Source organism: Meles meles, chromosome 18 (assembly GCF_922984935.1).
Source record: "Meles meles chromosome 18, mMelMel3.1 paternal haplotype, whole genome shotgun sequence".
In the NCBI taxonomy this organism is placed as follows: Eukaryota; Metazoa; Chordata; class Mammalia; order Carnivora; family Mustelidae; genus Meles; species Meles meles.
The window spans coordinates 63,621,597-63,640,457 of NC_060083.1; the positions used below are offsets into that span (position 1 = coordinate 63,621,597).

At 55.5% G+C, this 18,861-nt stretch overlaps 1 protein-coding gene across 7 annotated transcripts in view; it reads right to left on the minus strand.

Moving 5' to 3' along the window:
• CCDC57 (coiled-coil domain containing 57) overlaps positions 1-18,861 on the minus strand; it is a 91,241-nt gene that overhangs the window by 3,439 nt on the left and 68,941 nt on the right. The window contains exon 20 of one of the 7 annotated variants that reach the window (XM_045983998.1): positions 8,743-13,261. The exons of the other annotated variants lie outside the window; for them this stretch is intronic. Within the exon in view, the coding sequence (XP_045839954.1) occupies positions 13,083-13,261 (179 nt within the window). The 3' untranslated portion in view covers positions 8,743-13,082. Of the gene's footprint in view, positions 1-8,742; positions 13,262-18,861 lie in introns of those variants that run through there. 7 annotated transcript variants of the gene reach the window in all.

Below are 18,861 nucleotides of genomic sequence, written 5' to 3' on the forward strand. Positions count from 1 at the left end.
AGTCTCCAGAAGCTGCCAGAGCCCCGAGCCTGCCCGGAGTGACCCTGCAGGGAGATGCTGTGTGCCCTCAGTACAGAGACTCTGGGTGGACATTCCGGGCACAGCCATACTCAGCAGGGGGAGGGCAGTGCACAGGAAACCCCAGATCCTTCAGGGCCCCTCAGGCTGCCCCTGGCCTGGGGCTGGGACCCTCGTGCTAATCACACCGGCATGCCTGCTCTGCCCCTCCTCCCTGAGGTTAATACCCAATGCCAGCCCTTAATCACTCCTTCCTACGCTCATTTTTGGGGTGCCCCTCCCTAGATCTGAGTTTGCCCAGGCCTGTCTGCTGATGCCTCTCAGTGTGGCCCGGCCCGGTGTGGCTCCTGTCCTGCGTCTCAGGAAGCGCTGCTGGGCAGCAGGGAGTGTCCTGGGGCCCCGGGGAAGGGAACTGAGGGGACATACCCTGTGAGAGCAGTGAGCCCTGCCCTTGTCGGGGGCTGATTTGTCCGAGGCGAGCAGGCAGAACCCGGAGAGCGGCCCAGCCCTCCACGTGGCCTCTGTTCCTTCTCTGGGCCCTGAGGCTGGGCAGCACAGGAAAGAGGCCAGAGGTGGGGCGCGCAGGCCGCAGAGGTGTGGGTGCAGGGGTGGGACGGGGGCGGGGCTGGGACGGTGAGGACCGCAGGTCCCAGGCCGCAGGTCCGGGAAGGGGCAGTGAGTGACAGCCGGGCCGCTCAACCCCGCAGAGGTCGTGGCGGGAAGAAGTGCCCGGGCCCCAGCAGGGGAAGCGTGCAGTGGACAAGCCGGGGGTGCGGCCTGTGTGAACGGACGTCGGGACCCTGGGCCGAGGGCCTGGGGAGCATTCAGGGAGCCGTCCTGTGAGGCACAGGGTGGAGAACGGAGGGGGAGGGGTGCGCTCTCGCCTGCCTCCTTTCCACAGATCTAAGCCTAAAAGCTGGCTACACGGGGTGAGATTCACGAAGGACTTGTGTCCACACGGGACCGTGGCCGGCGCACCGCGGTCACGGCTGGCAGGCTCCCTGCCACACGTGCTGAGCCGCCCGGCCTCGTGCCCCGGCCACACGCTGCAGTGAGCTGCTCTCTGCCCCTCTTGGCGGAGGAGGCCGCTGTGGAGGACTGAGGCAATGCCTTCCTTTCTCTCGAAAACACGGCCCCTTGGGAGGGCTGCCGTTGGCCATGCACCCACAAGCTGCCCATCTTGCTCAAGGCGCTGAGCCACTCCGGCCAGAGGCTCCCCACACCAGACCCTAAAATGGCTCTCTGGGGGTCTGGTGAGGGCTGCACGCGGGTGCTCTAAGGTGCCCCAGAAGCAGAGGCAAAGGGACAGAATGCCCACAGGCCAACCGCCGAGGTACCGGCAGAGCGGGGGGTCCCCGCGCAGGTTTCCCTGGGTCCGGGCCTGGAGGTCAGGCTCTGGGACGTGGCTTGTGGCTCCGGTGCGGCTCCCTGTCTGGCTGCAGCCGCGTGGGGAGCGGGAAGGCCTGCGGTGGCTTCCCGGGGCGCTTCCCTCCGGAAGGGCTGGCCACGAGAGGACGCGCGTCCTGTGTGCCGAGCCCGGACGCCGAGCCAGCAGGGCTCAGGGCACAGCTTTCTGCGCGCATTCCTGCCTCATCCCCGGGCCGCAGTGTCCCCGTCCCCCTTCACCGCCCCTGACCCTCTCCAGGGGACCCAGGGGACAGTGGTTAACTTTGCTCCAAAGGGGCCTGGGGCGATAGGCGTCGGATGCCCCCCCCACCCCCCACCCCCGCCCGGGAGGCCAAGCCAAACTGCGCGGAGACGTGGGCCTCAGGGCCTGAACCACAGTGCCACGGCGTGCTCCCGACTCCGCCTGGAAAGGGGCCCTGGCCACCCTTGGGGGCTGGACTCCAGCTTGAAGGGGGCCTCGGCTGCCCGCAGGGGCCGGAGTGTCTCTCTGTCGTGTGCCCCAGCTCAAAGGAGGCTTCGCAAAGCCCAGAAGCCGACCTGATGGAGCCCCTGGCTTCCCCACAGGAGCCCACGACACGTCGGCCTGCCTAGAGGGTTCTCCGCCCACAGGGAGCCAGGGGCCCTGATGCGCGGCCCGTGGGCGGCTCTGCGAGGCCCGGGGTGGGGGGGGCAGGCGGAAGCACCACGGACGGGCCAGAAGATGGCAGGGCTGCAGGGACTGGCGGAGGGCACTGGCTGCTCCTGGACTGTCCGGCAGAGGCCCGGCCCTCAGGAGACAGGTCTGCCCTCCTGCCTCTGCGGGCTGCAGTGCCGCTGGGGGCTCTCAGGACAGACGCTTCCAGAAAAGGCTCCTGTACGGAAAGGGGGGCTGGCTCCAGGGCTTGTGGTCCCCACGTGGACACCGAGGCAGGGTCACTGTGCATGTCAGAGATAAAAGTTCAGAAAACGCAACGGGGAGGGGCGCCTGGTGATGCGGTTGGTGGAGCCTCTGACTCTTGCCTTCAGCTCAGTTTGTGACCTCGGGGTCCTGGGATGGAGCCCCGCATCGGGGTCCTGGGATGGAGCCCCGCATCGGGGTCCTGGGATGGAGCCCCGCATCGGGGTCCTGGGATGGAGCCCCGCATCGGGGTCCTGGGATGGAGCCCCGCATCGGGGTCCTGGGATGGAGCCCCGCATCGGGGTCCTGGGATGGAGCCCCGCATCGGGGTCCTGGGATGGAGCCCCGCATCGGGGTCCTGGGATGGAGCCCCGCATCGGGGTCCTGGGATGGAGCCCCGCATCGGGGTCCTGGGATGGAGCCCCGCATCGGGGTCCTGGGATGGAGCCCCGCATCGGGCTCCCTGCCGGGCGGGAAGCCTGCTTCTCCCTCTCGCGCTCCCCCTGCTTGTGTTTCCTCTCTCCCTGTCTCCCTGTCAAATAAATAGATAAAATCTTTAAAAAAAAGGAAAAAGAAAAAGAAGAACTTATCTCAGTAATGCGAGGCTGGCTTCTTCTCAGAAAATCGACAACATATTTACCACATCAAGGAGTGAAAACGGAAAAAAGTCATGTCTACCATAATCAGTGTGGAAAAACTGACAGTTTAATACCTATTTGTGATGAAAGCTCTCAGTAAGTGTGGGTTATAGGAGAAATCTTTAATTTGATGGAGGGTGTATTTTTAGAACACAGCAATCATACATATTTGGTGGAAAATCCAGCCTCACTGCCTTCGGGTTTGTGAGTGGATGAGATAGATGCCCACCGTCCTGCGGCGGCCGTGGGGTCCAGCCAACTCCACAGGGAAAGAGCGAGGGATCTGGAGTAGAAGGCTTGGAGGGGAAGAAGGCGACAGTCGCCTTCTGAAAACGACAGCATGACGGACTGAGGGAAGACGGACTGCTGGGATGAGTGTGCGTGAGTAGGCCAACCCAGGAACTCTGGGGAACGTCCTAGAACAGCAACCGCCTGGTAGGGAGGATAAAATGTCAGAAACAGGGAAATTGTGAGCAGGACGGCCGCCTGCTTCGTGAGTGCAGGGGCCCCCGGTTACACACTGTGGGGGGCTGGCGGGGGGCCGCGGGGTGGCCCTTCCCTAGCAGAGGTGAGTGAGTGCGACCGATCTGCAGCCTTCTCCAGACGGGAGGTGACCCCATGAGGCAGCGGACGTAACGCCTGAAGCCGACGGGAGCCGGTTACACCTCAGGTAAGAGCGAGCGAGAAAGCCAAGTAGGTTTGTTCTACACCCGGGTTTAATGTCTTTTAAAGGGTAATGTCTTCACCTTTGCCGACCCGCAGGGGCTCCTGGGGCCCTTCCGAGAAGCCCGGGGGCCCCGCTGGGAGGACACAGGCTATGGTAATGACCTCCCCCAGGAGCTCCTAAGTTCCACGGCGCGGAATAATTAAGAGAGCTGCGCAAATTGATAAGAATTACCAGGCTCCTCCGAGGTCCTGCAGGGACCTGGAAGGGACGCGGGTGATGTCTTTCGCGACGGCAGGAGAGAGACCGACACACGGATGCCGGCCGGGAGCAGTCACTGGACCACCGCGGCTCCTTACTGAGAAAACTGCTTCTGTCCAGTCACAACTTACAGGCAATAAAATGCACCCCCCTGCTTTTTAAAGATTTTATTCATTCATTTACAGAGGGCATGAGAGGAGAGAGGCCAGCAGGAGAAGCACACTCCCCGCCGAGCTGGGAGCCCGATGCGGGACTCAGTCCCGGGACTGCAGGATCACGACCCGAGCCGAAGGCAGTCGCCCAACCAAGCCACCCAGTCGCCCACTGCACCCATTCTTAACTGCACATTTCAATGGCTTTTAGAAAACATACGCCTTGACGCATTTGGAACATTGACCCCCCCCCCGCAGCCCCAAGCCAGCCCTGCCTTCTGCCACCACTGACCACACAGTCTCTTCCAGAGTCTCACGTCAATGGAACACAAGACCCTGGGCACTTTTTGAAGTCTGGTTCTCCCAGAAACCAAAGACATGTTTCCTGAGAACATTCCTGTTCTTATGAACGACCCGAGCTCCTTTACTTGCGGGTTAGTATTCTGTTCTACTCTGGGGGAGTGCTCGCCTCGTCCCCTATCTGGGCTTGAAGCAGCTATAAACATTCGTGCTAAACTCTTCGGGTGCATGATTTAAAAAAAAAACTTTACTTATTTATCAGAGAGAGCGAGCGCACCCAGAAGCCCCTTTGTTCCCCACTTTGATCTTTACTATTTTCTCCTACTATAAACCTAAACTTTGAATAGTTTGTTCTTATTTTCCCAAGATTTTTTTTTTTTTTTTAATTTTAGAGATGGGGTGGGGCACTCGGGTGGCTCAGTCGGTGAAGCCTCTGCCTTCAGCTCAGGTCATGACCTCAGGGTCCTGGGATGGAGCCCTGCATCAGGCTCTCTGCTCAGTGGGGAGCTGCGTCCCTCTGCCTCTCCCCCTGCTTGTGCTCTCTCATTCTCTCTCTCTGTTAAATAAATAAATAAAATCTTAAAAAAAGAGAGAGAGAGAGAGATGGGGAAGGGGCAGAGGGAGGGGAGAGAGAAAATCTCAAGCACACAGTGTGGAGCCTCATATGGGGCTCAACCTTACCACCCCGAGATCATGACCTGAACTGAAATCAAGAGTCGGTCGCTTTAACCAACAGAGCCACCCAGGCGCCCCTTATTTGTCTAGCTTTTCGAGGTGGGCCAGGTGGGTGACTGAATTTAGAACAGTGTTCTCGCATGTAAGTATTTGGACGCTTAAGTTTCCAAGTACTACTCTGTGATTTCTTCTTTGACCCACGAGTATTTTTCTGTTGTTATTTTCTGAGATACTTCTCTGTTCTTGATTTCCAATACAATATGTTTGCAGCCGGCAAATACAGTACGTACGATTACCATCTTCTCAAATTTACCAAGACCAGTTTGATGGTCAAATGTCCCATGTGCATCTGAAAAGAGTGTGTGTTCGGGTTTGGGTTACAGAGCTGTACGCATGCCTGCTCGGCCCAGCTGGCTGACCGAGCTGCTGAAACCCTCTAGACTCCGACTGACTTTTCTGTCTCCTTGTTCTGTTGATTACTGCCAGAGAAATCTGCAAGGCCCCAAGTATAATGATGGACCCTCTACATTTCCTTCCACTTCTGAGAGGGTTTTCTAAAAAAGATTTTATTTATTTATTTTAGAGAGAGCAAGCGAGCACAAGTGTGGGGGAAGGGCACAGGGAGACGAGAGAGAATCTCAAGCAGACTCCATGCCGAGTGCAAAGCCTGATGTGGGGCTCGATCTCGCGACCCAAAGATCACGACTCGAGCTGAATCAAGAGTGGATGCTCCACTGACTGAGCCCCCCGGCGGCCCTTTTTCTGAGAGCTGTTAAACTCCATGCGTTTACCATGCTTGTATTAGGAGCATACACACTTGGGAAGGTTGTGTCCTCCTGATGAACTGACTTCGATGCCGTCACGAAATGTACCTCTTAATCTTAGTACGCCTCGTTGGGAAGTCCACCCTGCTCGACGTTAGGCAGCCGTCCAGCCTCCCCTGTCTCTGTCTCTGCATGTACAAGCAGGTTTCGTGTAGATAGCACACAGTCGAGACTTCTGCTCCCAGTCGGCTTCTTAACGCAATATTTAGACCATTACGTTTAATGTAATTATCAGCATGACTGGTTTCAATGTTTCAAATGTATCTTCTTGCTAAATCGCTGATCGTTTCCTGTCCCCCGTCGGTCCTGGCTCTTCTCTCCCTCTGTTGGAGGCTGCTCTTGCGTTGATGTTTTCACTCCATTGTGCCTATACTGCACTACTGGCTCTTCTTCGTCCCTGGTTTTATGGCCGTTCTGTGGTTTGCGACGTGCACTTTTAACTTACCTCACTCTGCTGTGACACGCTGCTCCAGGAGCCTGGCAAGAGCGTGCTTCCTCTTCCCTGTCCCACCACGCCTGCCATCTTGTCACCTCGTGACAGGTAGCACACACCTCTGACTTCCACATGTCTCACAAGCCCCATAAGACACCGTTAATATGTGCATTTTAAACAGTCAGTTAGCATTTGAAGAAAAATGTAAGCCTGTCCTCTTCATTTACCTGCAGACCCGCCATGTCTGCCCTCCGGGTTATTCTCTGGTGACCCCGTTTCCGTCCAGCGAAGAGCATCCTCTAACTCATGTAGTGGGCTCAGTTGGTGGTGAATTCTATCAGATTTGTTTATCTGTGAAAGCTTTTATTTTGCCTTAATTTTGGGGGGATATTTTTGCTAGATACAGAATTCCATTTTGACAGCTTTTCTTTCAGTATTTTAAACCCAATGAGCCTTTGTCTTCTGGCTTGCACAGTTTCTGAAGAGAAGTCTGCCATGATTATTTGTTCATCTCTATGTACTGTGTCCTTTGTTTTTCCTTTGACTGCTTTTTAGATTTTCTTTATCACTGATTTTCAGAAACTCAGCTGCAGTACTCCCTGGGTGGCACGCGTGTGTTTAGCCAGCTGCTGGGGTCGTTGAACCCGGATCAGTGAGAGAAGAGTTTGCATCAAATTTAGGGGGGGAATCTGTTTTTTGTTTTTCTTTTACAGAGAGCGAGCATGCAAGTGGGAAATCTCCAGCAGACTCTGTGCTCAGCGTGGAGCCTGACATGGGGCTCAATCTCATGACACCAAGATCATGACCTGAGCTGAAATCAAAGAGACGCTCAACCAACTGAGATACCCAGGTGACCCTAGTCATTATTGCTTGAAATAGTTTGTCTCTTCCTTGTTCTCTCCCCTTTCTGTCAGACTGATGGACACTGGCAGGAGGCCGAGCCTTCTTCTCTCTGAGTATCATTTAGGACAGATTCTCTTGCTATGACTTGGAACTTTCTGTTCTTCCTTCTACCATCTTTATTCTTGGGGTAATCCCATCTAGAGAGCTTTCCTTATCAAATATTATAGTTTCCATGTACAGAAATTTTGTTTAGAACTTTTCATATTCTCAGTTCTTCTCATCACATGAATGTTTTCCTTTAAATATTTGAACGTGGTCATTCCAGTTCTTTTTACTATCTTTGTCTGCTCCCGCCTCGTCACAGTTATTTCTGGGCCTCTTTCTACCGATGGATTTTCTTCTCGCACGTGGATCACGTTTCCCGCTTCTTCACATGTCTGGCAAGTTTTGACTGGGTGTTAGGCATTGTAACATTTCCTTGAAAAAATTGTTTTAGACTGTTGGTTTTATTTGGGTGGGCAGTTAGGCTCCTTGATTGGCATTTGGAAGATTTTTAACTTTTCTAGTCTAAGTCTACGTGGGGCTTCACTCCAGAGGTACCTAGGCCTACTGCTGATGTGTGACTTCTCTTGGTCTCCACTAAAGGGAGGTGACGATGGAGACTCATCACTCGGACTCAGCATCTCCCTACTCTGACAGCTCTGGAAATGGTTCGGCTTACAAGTTGTCTGTCTTTCCTTCCCCTCTTTGTATAGATAGCTACGCTACGAGTCTATGGGCTAGTACGCAGGGAGGACTCAAAAAAATGCCTCTACAGGTTTTTGGAGCTCTCTTCTGTGTAGTATCCTCCTTTCTAGACTGTCCTGCGACTGCCAGTCCCCTCTGCCTTCCCAAACTCCAATTCCCATTTTTGCAACTCAGTAAGGCTGCTGAGTTCTGTTTGGCCTCCCTCTCTGTCTTCAGCCCAGAAATTGCCTTCAGGCAGAAAGTCGGGGATTCTGGAACTCACCTCATTTGTTTTCCTTTTTTCAAGGACCATGGTCCTGTGCTGACTATTGCCTGATGCCTGAAAACAGTTGTTTCATGTATTTTGTCCAACTTCCCTAGCTGTTTACGGAGAGGCATGAAAGTCTAGTCCATAGAATAGCCCAGCCAGAAGAGGAAGAGGGCATTAGCCATGCTGCGGCCCCAGAACACACACCGCTGAAGAGTAAGCCCATTTGGCTATTTCTTAAAGTATTTACTTTGGTATAGAAGTTTTTTCTACATAAACTTTCTCCCAAGTGGCATAACTGTTTCATCAAAATGCTTTCAAGAGGAGAGCTAACAAAGACCTACTTGACCGTCGCTTCTCAAAAAGTTTACAGGACACTCTGCACTTCCTAAAATGTCTCAGGTAGTAATCATTAGCCCAGGAAGGAAGCCGGCGCTGCTTGCCCAGCTCGGGACCCGGCGCTGCTCCCTCCTCTGACCGTAACGCTGGTTCTGGGATTTCTTTGGTTGTGATCACAACAGTGCCGACAGGTAGCGCACAGCAACCCGTAACAATTTCACTGGTGCCAGGTGCTCCCATCCAGTCCTGCCTGACAGTGGGAACAGGCAGAGCCAAGAGGGTAAAGGGTGCTGGCCAAGGGGGAAGACCCCTTGCCCCCTGGGGTCCCATAACCTAACAGTCACAGTGCTGAATAAGCTTCCTGGTTCTCAGGGCCAGCCCTTGCCCCCATGTGCCTCACGAGGTCTCTCTGTGGCAGTGGCCAGCAAGAACGCGTGCTGAGCTCTCCAGCGGGAGGCACTCCACCCCATCAGCAGCTCCCAGAGCCCAGCCAATGAGCCCTGACTGGGAATTGCCTCACAACATGTTTCTGGTGCAGAGGCCAGCCCCCCTGGCTCTAGCTGGCCTCCTTTCCTGTGGCTTATGCTGCTGGTCTCTGAGTAGGGTCTCACAAGGTTCTCCTAGGTCTGTCTGTCTCACAGACGCTCACATTCCAGTAAGGCTCTCAGACCCAAGGGGAGGTCCCTGGTTAGTGCCCAGGTATGAGGACTACATGGGAAGAAGAGAATGTATTGTTCCAGGTGCATTTACAATGGAATCACAAGACATTCTTTCAGGTCACCTAACCTGTGTCATTCTAACCTGCCTTACCACAAATCCGTATCACAAGTGGCCATCACTCAAAACCAGTGCTGGGCCATCGGCCTGCGGTCCTGTGTGCAAACCCTGGGTTTCATGAGAAAAACAGGAGCATCTCTGGGGAAGCCAGATGGTAATACCCTTGGTCTTCAGCAGACGTGGATGGGGTAACTCTAAGATCCCACGTTCACTGTAGGTTTTTATGATCTCAGACCAGGGCTGGGCTCGCAGAGCCACAGCTGAAGCAAGGAGCCTTCAGAGGAAGGTCCAGACCCTGCTCCTGAGCCCGTGCAGCCTTCAGGGAGGGCACAGGACAGTCTCCGCTCAAGAACACAGACACCAAGAAGGGGACAGATAAGATGGAGTCCTGGGGACCCACACAGCCCTAGGCAGAGGCAGGAGACACGCTGCAGGATGGAGGGCCTGGTGTGTTTGCCCTGCGATAACAAGCGGAAACATACCGGGACTCTCCAGGAGAGAAGCCCAGTTTTCCCAGCAGTCACCAGACTCCCCGACTGGGAAGGACCTTTGCCAGCGGCTGGGCCTCTCTCTGGAGCCCACCTGGCACATCCGGGTCGCTGCAGCATGTGGTCTGTCTCCTCCTTGTGTGCGTGCAGTCCTAGGCACAGCCCCCCGCCGGGGGGCCACACGGCACGAGGCGGAGCCGGGCCCGGCTCAGGGGAGTGTGTACCTCACAAACCAGCGGTAATTTGGCCCACGCATTGTTCTGATTTTAATTAGTTGCCAATACTCAAAAACGAAAACATGCTATATAAAAACAAGATTTCCAGCTTCTCTTGAAAAATGGGACAATCTGGCTCGTGGACCGTCTGCCGTTGAGGGGCAACCGCAGGACAGTGTCACGGGCTAGCTAGAGCCTGCCCGCGGCCCGCCACCACCACCACTCGGAGGACCGCCCTGTGGGTAGCGCGGCCCCGAGGCCTGCACGCAGCCATCCGTGCCTGGCGTCCATGGGCACCGTGACGTGACGCGGACTCTTCTCAGCCGGTGGGCTCAGGGTCCGGAGGGCAGCGGCTTGGACTCTGGTCCTAATCCCCAGACCGGGAGCTGGGAGACCTTAGGGGAGTGACCTAGCGTCTGTGGGCCCAGGTCTGCTCACGCGAAGGCAGAGCCCCGGCCTCTGAGCTCCGGGAGCTGCTGAGAAAGGGACCTGCTGCCGAGAGACCCTCCACGCGTGCTCGGGCTGTGAACACGAGGTGGCTGGTTCTGTTTTTATGTGGATCGCTGGTTAAGAACAGCCTGGCAATGTGCTTATCTGATTTAGATGTCATCTCTGTAGAGAGAGCTCTTTGGAAACGTTCTTACCACACAGGATTTAAAAATAATTTTGGATTAGAAGCCAGTTAGTAGCACCAGGCATAGCCTTTTCTTAACCTTTTATGCAATCCTTTTTAAAGAGAAAAATGTTTAATTTCAGGAAACACTTATGTAATTTTCAAAAGAACAATAATTGAAAGAAAAGAAAATGACACCCGCATTGTATCCTTTGAAAGTTGTCCTCATTTTGATCCCCTAGGGGATCCCCTTGGGCGCAGCAAGGGAGGGAGGGGGAGGGTCTCCACGCAGGGGCGCACTGGGTGCACAGAGGGACCTTTTCCGACCCCACCCTAGAACTCCCCCCACCAGCTGGAGCAGGACCCGCCTTGAGTGGGCAGGGCCTCGGACACTCCTCCTGTCCCCGCAGCCACATTTCTCAGGTGCCCCGGGGCCATTATCTGTCTGACCTCTGGGACAGTCTTGGCCCTTCCCCCAGCCACCTGCCCTGGCTCTGGTCTGGCCTGTCGCCTCCGGAGCCTCAGGAGTGCAGGGAGGACCAGGACTTGGGCCCTCTGGCTAGGCGCTCCCCCGCCTTGGGCAGGAACTCAGAGTCCTGGGCCTTGGTTTCCTCACTTGAAAATGGGACAGCAGTGGTCCCACGGACGCTGACCCCGTTCAGGTGATATTCATGTGTAAAAACAGATCCTCAGCCACCCACTTCCCAGAGCAGGGTCAGAGGCCCCTCCTTCTGGGTTCTGACTTTCACAGCTCACAATGAACATGCATTTTCTTACTCTGCGAGCCTAACGACCAAAGCACCTGAAAGACAGCCTGCCTCACCCATAGTTTAAAACTGCCAATTAAAACAGTAATGAAAGTATTTTTCATCATCACATTGGCAAAAGAGAAAACGCTTGATAAGAATCCAGAAGTGCGGGGCGCCTGGCTGGCTCAGACAGTGAAGCCGCTCACTTGGTTTTGACTCAGGCCCTGATCTCGGGGTTGAGTCCCACAAGGGGATCTGCGCTCAGCTCAGTCTGCCTGAGATTTTCTCTCTCTCTCTCAAATAAATAAAATCTTAAAAAAAAAAATCCACCACTATGGGAGTTAGGAAACACACTCATACGCCCTGCAGCCGTGAACACAAACCGGGCCAGCTTCTTGAGGGTGATTTGGAAATAGCTCCACAGAACTCAAACACTCACACCTTTGGCCCAGTGATTCGACCTGGAGATACCATCCTGACAACAGACTCCCACAGCCCGGCACATACACTGCAGCACGGTCTTAGGATTGAAGACCACAGGCCATTGAAACGTCCATGAATACAAAGCACTTAAAGCAGCGGATCACTGACCTACTGGGAGATGTTAGCTCTGTTTGTGGTCTGTACCGACGCAGAGAAGGACGGCAGATGGGGGTTTAAAAAGCAAGCTGTCTGCTGCTGTATACAACTGAAAAGAAAAGGGGAGGCATGCACACTTTTAAATATTTGCTTCTGTGGCCACAGAGAGCAGGGCGCACCTGGAAAGGAGCAGGGGACCGGACAGTTGTGGTCTGGGGGACAGAGATGGGACTGGAGGCAGGCAGGGGAGTGGTAGGGAGGGAGGAGGGAGAAGGGGACTAACTTCTCGCAGAAAACCCTCTACAGTGTTTAAATGTATTTCTCGGCCATAAGGAAGTCGGTGTCCACCATCCGCCGCAACTAGCTGAGGTCTGGAGCCCCCTTTGCCCCAGCGGGCGTTCTGCTCCCTGCGTGTCCACACACGTGGCAGGGACACTTGGGAGGCCGACTGCCCCAACCACCCCGGGTCAGACACACCAGCACACTGCTTCCTGGAAGTCCCAGTGCCCCGGCCTGCCCCTCCGAGTTGGGTCAGGCTTCCCAAGGCAGGCGCCGAGTGGCCAGTGGGGCCCGACCGCTGTGCTTTTCTGCTGCGGCCCTGGCCGCGTGCTGCTGTCCTGCTCGACTGTGATGAATCACTCATATGTGAACTTTGTCATCTTGCTTCAGAAAGTCTCTATCCAGTTAGGTCATTTTTGAAGTGAAAAAGGGATTATTTTAGACATGTGAGACTTTTCCATCACATCGCAGGTTAACCTTCTGGTCTTCCGTGAATCCTCAGTCCCATTTCTGTACATCTGTCGGCTTGACTTTAAGTCATTTAAGTGCGCGGCGGGTACTGCTGGCGGAGGGCAGTCCCTTCTGTTCGGACTGGCCGTTCCAGGCTGGCCTCTCCTTACTGAAGCGCCGGCATCCAGAAGGCTTGGTTCTTTCCCCATACGACCTCTTCCCCTTGAAAACACACTCATTTAGCTTCAAGGGAAACTAGCAACCGGCTGCTTCAAGGTGGAGAAAACAGCTTTACGAGATGTAGTACTTCCTCCCAGGAAGAGTCCACTGTAAAAACCTACTTTCTCAACAATGCTGGGCCCTTGCTCTAATCATAGGTTCTTCCCGGGAATCCAGGTCCCTGGGCTGCAGACTAAGGGCCTCCCTGGGCTCCATTCTTTCCAGCTATCTCCCTGCTCAGCTTGATTGAGCACTGATTGTGTACGGGCTCACGCTGACCACGGGGGGTCAAGGATCAAGGCCGATGCCCCCAGCCCAATCGCACGTAATCCCAAGATGGGGTCTGGTGCTGGAAGCTAGCAGGGCTTGCGGGGGAGGCAGGCAGGCACTTGCAGAGGAAGGTGGGGAGGAGGTGTCCACCAACGCAGGCTGGGGGGGTGAGGCACCACGGTTGTAGTCCTGAGGCCCTGCAGTGGGGCAAGAGGAGAGAGGGGTAGGAAGCAGGTGTGGGTCGGGGTTGTCGGAAGTGGGGCTTGGCGGAGGGCTGGGGTGGAGGGTCCTACCCTTCAGATAGGATGGAGGAGGGAGGCCCTGGGTGCAGCCAGGTGATCTGGACCCCAGGCAACTGTCTGGGTGCAGGGGGTCGGGCTGGGGCTCAGGCCCCGGCCTCAGATGGGGGTGCAGCAGGGATCGGCCAGGCCTGCTGGGGGCAGGATGGGGGTGGCTCTTGTCCCGCCTGGAAACCAAGGAGCGTGCGTGTCCTTCCAGGGTAAGAACCACGTGTCCCCTGAGATACACCGTGAACTCAAGGTAATTCTCCACGTTTAAACGCAGATGTCCCACACCGTCAAACCAGTCAGCGCTCTGACCGCTCACGGTTGCTACTCACCATGCACTGAAAATGGGCAAACACGGAACCCACTTCACCTCAGTTTCTAGAATGGAGCCTCCAGACTGCTTGTCTGGGGTCCGATTTCCAGCTTTGTACTCGCCCATCGGTGCTTGGGAACACACGTTCCCCCTCCAGCAGAGTTCCTGTCTGCCTAAGAGTGTCTTTGAGGAAACCAGCGAGGTCTTCAAAGGTACTCTTACACGACGTCGAGTATCAACAGGTAACTCGGTCATGCGCACTCGGTACTCCGGTATACAGCTCTGTAGGTCATTCAAACATCCTAAACCGCATTAATTTCAACCTGTTCCTCCCACCTCAGTTTTTCAAAGGGTGAACCAAAAGCCTACATGAAATGCGTCTGTCTTTTTAATCACAAAGCCCTGCTCACCAAGGACAACAGCAACCCACCCTCCCCTGCACAGACCGTGTTGAAGGCTCCTCCACACCAGCTTTCCCCAGCTTTCCCGCTGAGGACCCCAACACAGCCCCTGGCTGCTGTCCTCAGGGTTTGAGACAATGCCCTGATGAGGTGGAGGAGGGTCTGTCAGGAGCTCTGGAGAAGCATTTCCATCTGCGTTGAAGAGAAAGAGAAGCACACCCTCCCCCGCGATGGTCGGAGCTGCTGCAGCCCTTCTGGACCACCAGGAGCAGGGAGAATCCCAGAGGAGCCAGCCCCAGGCTCACCTGCCTCTGGACCTAACGTGCAAATTGAGGGACTCCCCTGTGTGGGTCAGTGTCGGTCCCACAGCTGTGCCAGGCGCACCGCAGGTCAGAAATGTGACCGAATGCCCACCACCTTGGCTGTCCCGTCCTGGCTGCAGTGAGCACATGTAAGTTTCTGGGGGTGCCATGATGAGAGAAAGTGTTTTAAGTCACTCCCATGAGGCTGTCCCGTGACCTGCACACAAGGATGGCAGGCTGTTGCGGGGGGGGGCGGGGGGCTGCACTCTTCCCCACGCAGGAGGGTCTCTGCCATCACGTGCGGCAGCCAGCTGGCTGCCCTGCTCACCACTGACGCTGCAGGGCCGTCCCCTTCCACCTGCTTCCAGACTCGTCCAACAACCGTTTCCCAACTGGGTTCTGCAAGCCTCCCACGGCCTCCTCCTCTCTGAGCCGTGGCTCTGGGTCACACTTAAATACAAGGGGATCTGACCGGAGCCTCCTTTCCCACCAGCAGACCCGCTCCCAGGACGTCTCTCCAGTGGTCTCCGGCACCTCTGCTGTCCGAGCTCGGACGGCTTCTGTTCTGGACTCGCCCATGGGTGTTTGTGCAGGCGGCCGCAGGCGGAGAGGGCAGATGGGCCCGTAGCCCACTCCCAACTCCACCTTGCCCCGGTGTGGGAGAGGGGCTGAGGAGACAGGGGACCCACAGCCGTTGGCTGTGCCAGGAGAGACAAAGCCTCACACGTGTCCTTGGGGCCTTGTGTCTTCTGCCGGGCCCCGTGAAGCGGTGGCGGGTGCCCTGTCAGCTGAGCGCCCAGTTCCGGCCACCCCTAACGCCCCTGCCTCTGTCCTGTCATCAAGAGAGGCCTGTCGGGGCGCCTGGGTGGCTCAGTGGGTTAAAGCCTCTGCCTTCGGCTCGGGTCATGATCTCAGGGTCCTGGGATCGAGCCCCGCATCGGGCTCTCTGCTTGGCGGGGAGCCTGCTTCCTCCTCTCTCTCTGCCTGCCTCTCTGCCTACTTGTGATCTCTCTCTGTCAAATAAATAAATAAATAAAATATTTAAAGGTCAAAAATTATACAATGTAAGAGAGGCCTGTCCTCTCCAACCCCAGCCCTGCATGGCCTCTGGCCCTCTTCTCCTGTCTGCCTCCCCCTGCGAGACCTACCGTGTGCCCCCCCACCCCGCCCGCCGCCTCTGTGGCCCGCGCGCAGACAGGCTTCCTCCAGCGCGGTCCTCTCACAGGGTACGGGTTCCGGAATAACTCGTCCACCCTGTCCCGGCCTCCAGCCGCTCCCCGGGAAGCCCGGCATGACCCCGCCCCCAGGCCCCGCAGACCAGCCGTGACCCCGCAGTGACCACCTCACCACAATACAGGCTGCCTGACCTCCCCTGCCCTCCCTGCCACATGCCCCGCTGGTGACCACTGTCGCCGTCTTTAAGCACTTCCGTTACAGGAGGTGCCCAGATCTCAGCAAGCACACGCACGTGTGGTTTCAGGACCAGAAACAAAACTAACGAACAAAGCCGACAGCCGGGCGCCCGGCCGACCCCCGCTGGGACGCGCAGCCCATCTCCAGACGGAGAGTCCGACCCGCGTGCTGGGTGCTGGGCTCACTTAAAAGCAGCAGCAGAAAGCAAACGGCTGTGCACCGAGCTCGCTCAACCGCTGCCCCGTTTTCCTGAGTAAAGTTCCGTTGGCGCCGCACGGCTTGACGGCCTTTGGTCTGCGGCCCTCACAGAAAAGCCAGCCACCTGCCACTTTGGGTCTTTTGGTTTTCAACGAGGGACAGGTGGGGCCGAGCTGCTCAGTTCTCATTGTCTGTGAAGTCTTCGTTTCCCGGGCTTGGTGAAGGATGCGTCCCCGGGCGGGGGCTCCGGGCCCCCAGCACGTGCGGACGGCCCGGGCCAGGCGTCGCAGGCGACCGTGTCAGCCGCCAGCCGCGGTGGCCGCCGCCCGCCCCCACGCGCCCCGCGCCCGGCTTTGCGAGGCTGCCCGGGGTAGAGGATGAGGGCCGCGGGCGGCTGCAGCGGATCTTCCCAGGGCACCTTTGGCCCAGACTGTCTTTTGGAGGCTCTGGCCGGCAGGCGTCACGTCACACCTGCTTAAGCCGTCCTCGTGGCTCCTGACCTGCTTTCTTTCTGCTTCTCTTCCAGTCGCTTTCTCTCGGAGTAATGTCTTCACGTCTGTCTGTCACCAACCTGTTCGATCCACCCACCAAGATTTTAATTTGAATGATTACATTTTTCTTTTCTTCAAGTTCCTGTTTGTTCTTTTCTTCAGCTTGCTTGGTCTTTCTTTATAATTCTTTGTTTCCTGAACGCGCTTTCTTGTGAGTCTCTTACTTGTTGGAATCTACGAAACTCGGCCGGTCAGACCGTGTCTTCCAGGTTCGTGGGAGGTCTGCTCCGCCGGCTCATTCCCGGTGTCTTGACCCTGCGTGCGGGATCCCGTTCTCAGCTGGGATCTGATTTGTGGGGACGCTTACGGTCCGGGACAAAGGGGCCCCTAAGGCAGCCCGTCTCCACTGCCACCGGAGCTTGGGGGCCCCACCGGTTCAGAATCCTGAGAACTAAAATCCTCAGGCCACCCAGGCCTTATAACTGGGACCAACTCACACGAGAGCCATTCTCTCACGGTGACAAGTTAGAGGTCACAGCCCTGACCCCGCTCCGGGCAGGCGGGGCACGGAGCTGTTTCTGACTCACCTTCCCACTGAGGTGTGGGGCCCTTCCCGGTCTCCGTCTCTGAGCCAGGATCGCCTGTCACTCCCTCACCCTGGATGGGCCCTGAGTTTTGTCACTTGCTTTCTGAACACCGGGAGGCTACAACACCCGCGCCCAGTTTGCCCAGTTTGACAGAGGCCCCGGGGTCAATGCTGCTGGTGGCGATCAGCCCGCAGTCAGGGCCCCTCCTGCACGGGATCTCTGGCTTTAAGAATTCTTCACCTTCTTGCCACATATGGGTGCCTTCAAGCATGACTGTGGCATGTTTTTTTTTTTTTAAGATTTTATTTATTTATTTGACAGAGAGACATCACAAGTAGGCAGAGAGGCAGGCAGAGAGAGTGAGAGGGAAGCAGGCTCCCTGCCGAGCAGAGAGCCTGATGTGGGACTCGATCCCAGGACCCCGAGATCATGACCTGAGCCGAAGGCAGCGGCTTAACCCACGGAGCCACCCAGGCGCCCCATGACTGTGGCATGTTTTAAGAGCACGCTCTGGGCTACGTATTTTGTTGTACGTAGGATCCAGCCAATGTGGCGCTTGAACTCATGACCCCGGGACCAACAGTCAGCAGGGTCCACCGATGGAGCTGGCCAGGCACCCTGACTGTGGCATTTCCTTTGGTGGGTTTGTGGGGCCGTGTGCAGAGGCGGTGTGAGTCCAGCCCTCTGCTGGGGCGCTGGGACATGGGGTTGAGCTTTACGCTTAACTAGAGTGACTCAGACGCAGGGCAGAGAGAACTCTCTCCTCATATAAGGCCTGAAAGAGACTCCCATTAAAAATTCTCCTTTAAAATTATTCTGGAAGAAGAAAAACATATCCAAAGGCTACTAAGAGAGATTTGCAAAGCTCATAAGGATAAATCTAAAAGAATTTAGTCAAATTTGGGCACCTCACTGGCTCAGTCAGTTAAGCATGTGGGTTCAGCTCAGTTCATGATCCTGGAGTCCCGGGATCGAGTCCCACATCGGGCTCCCTGCTCGGCGGGGAGTCTGCTTCTCCCTCTGACCTTCTCCTCTCATGCTCTCTCTCTCTCTCATTCTCTCTGTCTCTCTCGAGTAGATGAATAAAATCTTTTAACAAATAAAAATAAAAAAATAAAAGAAAGAACAAGAACCATATGATACTCTCAACAGATGCTGAAAAAGCATTTGACAAAGTACAGCATCCTTTCTTGATCAAAACTCTTCACAGTGTAGGGATAGAGGGTACACACCTCAATTCATCAAAGCCATCTATGAAAACCCACCGCAAATATCATCTCAACGGGGAAACTCAGAGCTTTTCCGCTAAGGTCAGGAACACAGCAGGGGTGTCCACTATCATCACTGCTATTCAACATAGTACTAGAAGTCCTAGCCTCAGCAATCAGACAACAAAAAAAATTAAAGGCATCCAAATTGGCAAAGAAGAAGTCAAACTTTAGCTCTTTGCAGAAGATATGATACTCTATGTGGAAAACCCAAAAACCTCCGCCCCCAAATTGCGAGAACTCATACAGGAATTCAGTAAAGGGTCAGGGTATAAAATCAATGCACAGAAGTCAGTTGCATTTCTATACACCAACAGCAAGACAGAAGAAAGAGAAGTTAAGGAGTCAATCCCATTTACATCTGTACCCAAAACTGTAAGATGCCCAGAAACAAACCTAACCCAAGACACAAAGGAGCTGTACCCTGAAAACTACAGATGAAAAAAAACTACTCATAAAAGAAATGGAGAAAGGTACAAAGAAATGGAAAAACGTTCCATGCTCATGGGTTGGAAAAACAAATATTGTGAAAATGTC